At 33.1% G+C, this 2,209-nt stretch overlaps 1 protein-coding gene across 1 annotated transcript in view; it reads right to left on the bottom strand.

The window, feature by feature from the left end:
* Positions 1-2,209, bottom strand: part of LOTGIDRAFT_159922 (hypothetical protein) — a gene marked incomplete at both ends in the record, with an annotated part of 14,467 nt that overhangs the window by 9,689 nt on the left and 2,569 nt on the right. The window contains 2 exons of the mRNA XM_009054610.1: positions 67-180; positions 610-679. Of these exons, the coding sequence (XP_009052858.1) occupies positions 67-180; positions 610-679 (184 nt within the window). The remainder of the gene's footprint in view (positions 1-66; positions 181-609; positions 680-2,209) is intronic.

Raw genomic sequence — 2,209 nt, 5'->3', positions numbered from 1 at the left:
TATTTGATAAGCGCATGGAATGTATCTTGACTAAGTCCACGCACCACCATATAGGAGTCCATCGACCTGTACTCATAAACGTGTTGGGGTCTCCATCTACAGCTCTATGTGAACCATATTTCTCGTCATTTTGTTGATAAGTGTCACTCTGGGCTGTTGGTTTGTCTTTCTCGATATCATCTGAGGAGATAAAATAAAAATCATAATGGCGTATTCTTAGTAGAATTGTTTTTTTGATATAATAGCCCTATAACAAAAATGTTAGAAAAGAAATCATAATCACATATAAAAATAATGCTTTATCTCATATTTTGTACCAAATGAGCAATATATAACTCACTTACCAACATCAGACAGTAATTCATTAGCTTAGCTACCTATTTTTTTTCAATAATTATCTAGATTTATGGTTTTAGCGTTTATACAGAGATTTTGTTATATAATTATTATACCAGGTGAGTCCTATATGATTAAATATCCTTATTGACACAGTTTGAGAGAAATTGAAGTTTTGTGTTCAAAAGATAACAGCTGAGATCTATATTATTACCCAACAAACATTCATATGACCCAAACCCATAATCTAGATGAATCTATTAAAATACTTACCAAATACTGGAACATATGTCACAATTCCACTTGGTATCACATAGTCGTTTTCCAGTACCGTAGTACACGGCTATACAGATAACAAATATGATCCTGTGCGCTGTACGCAAAAGATAGGCAAGGTGTTCCCACGTCTTCGATACATTTCATTGTACAAAACAATGAATTTGTTATATTCATATAAACCATAAAATAGTTGTTATACAGCTTATCTCTCGAATATATGGAGAACAAAATGGTTCTTTCACCGAATACCTCAAACGATAAACAGAGTAAGTATATGATATATAATTGTTCCTTCATTTTGTTGATGCTGGTATATTACATTAACTGGTTCAGCATGACCACGAAAATAATCAATAAATAATAAAAAAAGTTAATTATAAAAATGACACTAAGTGAGTGAAATAAAAATGTTCACAAACAGTTTCAAAATTCAGGAGCTAAACAGTTAAATTAAAAAAAAAGACATTCTGATGTCCTCAAAATACGTCTTGAAAAAGTGCTGAAATGTCCGTTAAGTTTCCATCTTACACAATATTTGGTTTCCAAAAATTCAAATGTCGATTGACTGATACATGCGTTACACATGGAATAACTTTTTTATCTGAATTGGATGTTAGGTACTAATTTATTTTTACAGTTATAAATTTTTTATATCTTTTTATGCGTAGTTAATTAAGTGTAATTCAGACTGTTGAGTTGAAAATAAACTACGTTCACACAGACTAGAGTGCGGTCGATCTCAAATGCAGTTGCAGGTTGGTTGGTTGGTTGGTAGACAAGTTAACGTCAACTTCCAGCTGACTATGAAGTTGTTGGTTGTTGTTTTATGGTCACAGAATTGTCAATTGTCACTTGTGAATCTGATGATCTGTGTCCCCGGTTTAATCCTGTTTAATAAATAGAGCATCTGGTTACGTCTTCGTATCCCATATACGGGTTGTACAAAGTCTTAGTAATCTGAGAGCAGTATGACGAATTGGGGCGTGGTTTGGGCACGATGGTAAGGTATCAAGATGTGTTGGTGTGAATGGTGCTTGAATACAAAGATTTGAACCCAATGTTCCTTTGTCAAATGAAAGAAAAAAAAATAAACAATTAAACAGTGTCTAATTACCGTGACAAACGTAGAAATATTAAATGATTAATTAACTAAAATATGATGAAAGAAATCATTACAGACATCAGAAAGGTAAACGGTTCTCGACCAGCCCGAAAAGTCATAAGATGGCTTTTAAAAATAAAATCCTGATGTGATTTTGAGGAGGTGGGAATCATGCCCCCTCCCATAAAACACCACTGCTTGTAACCGGTTAGAATAAATATAATATGTAGTCCGTGCTATTTTTAGAAATCCTCTTTCTCCTTCCCTTTTGGGGTTTATGCAAGCTAAAACAAGTGTTTACTATATGACAGTTTTTACCTCATTGCTCCTGCATGGCTCTGTCTCTCTTCATTTACCCACATGGTGCAGAAAAGTAGGACGTAAAACTCCATTATTTTCATTTAGTTATTTAATATTTTTTAATGCATAACAACATAATCATCATTTACTGGTCACATGTGGTCTATAGACCAATTAGCAAGTACATTTATG

This window comes from Lottia gigantea (genome assembly GCF_000327385.1).
Source record: "Lottia gigantea unplaced genomic scaffold LOTGIsca_22, whole genome shotgun sequence".
In the NCBI taxonomy this organism is placed as follows: domain Eukaryota; kingdom Metazoa; phylum Mollusca; class Gastropoda; family Lottiidae; genus Lottia; species Lottia gigantea.
This window is presented reverse-complemented; position numbering and strand designations above follow the sequence as displayed.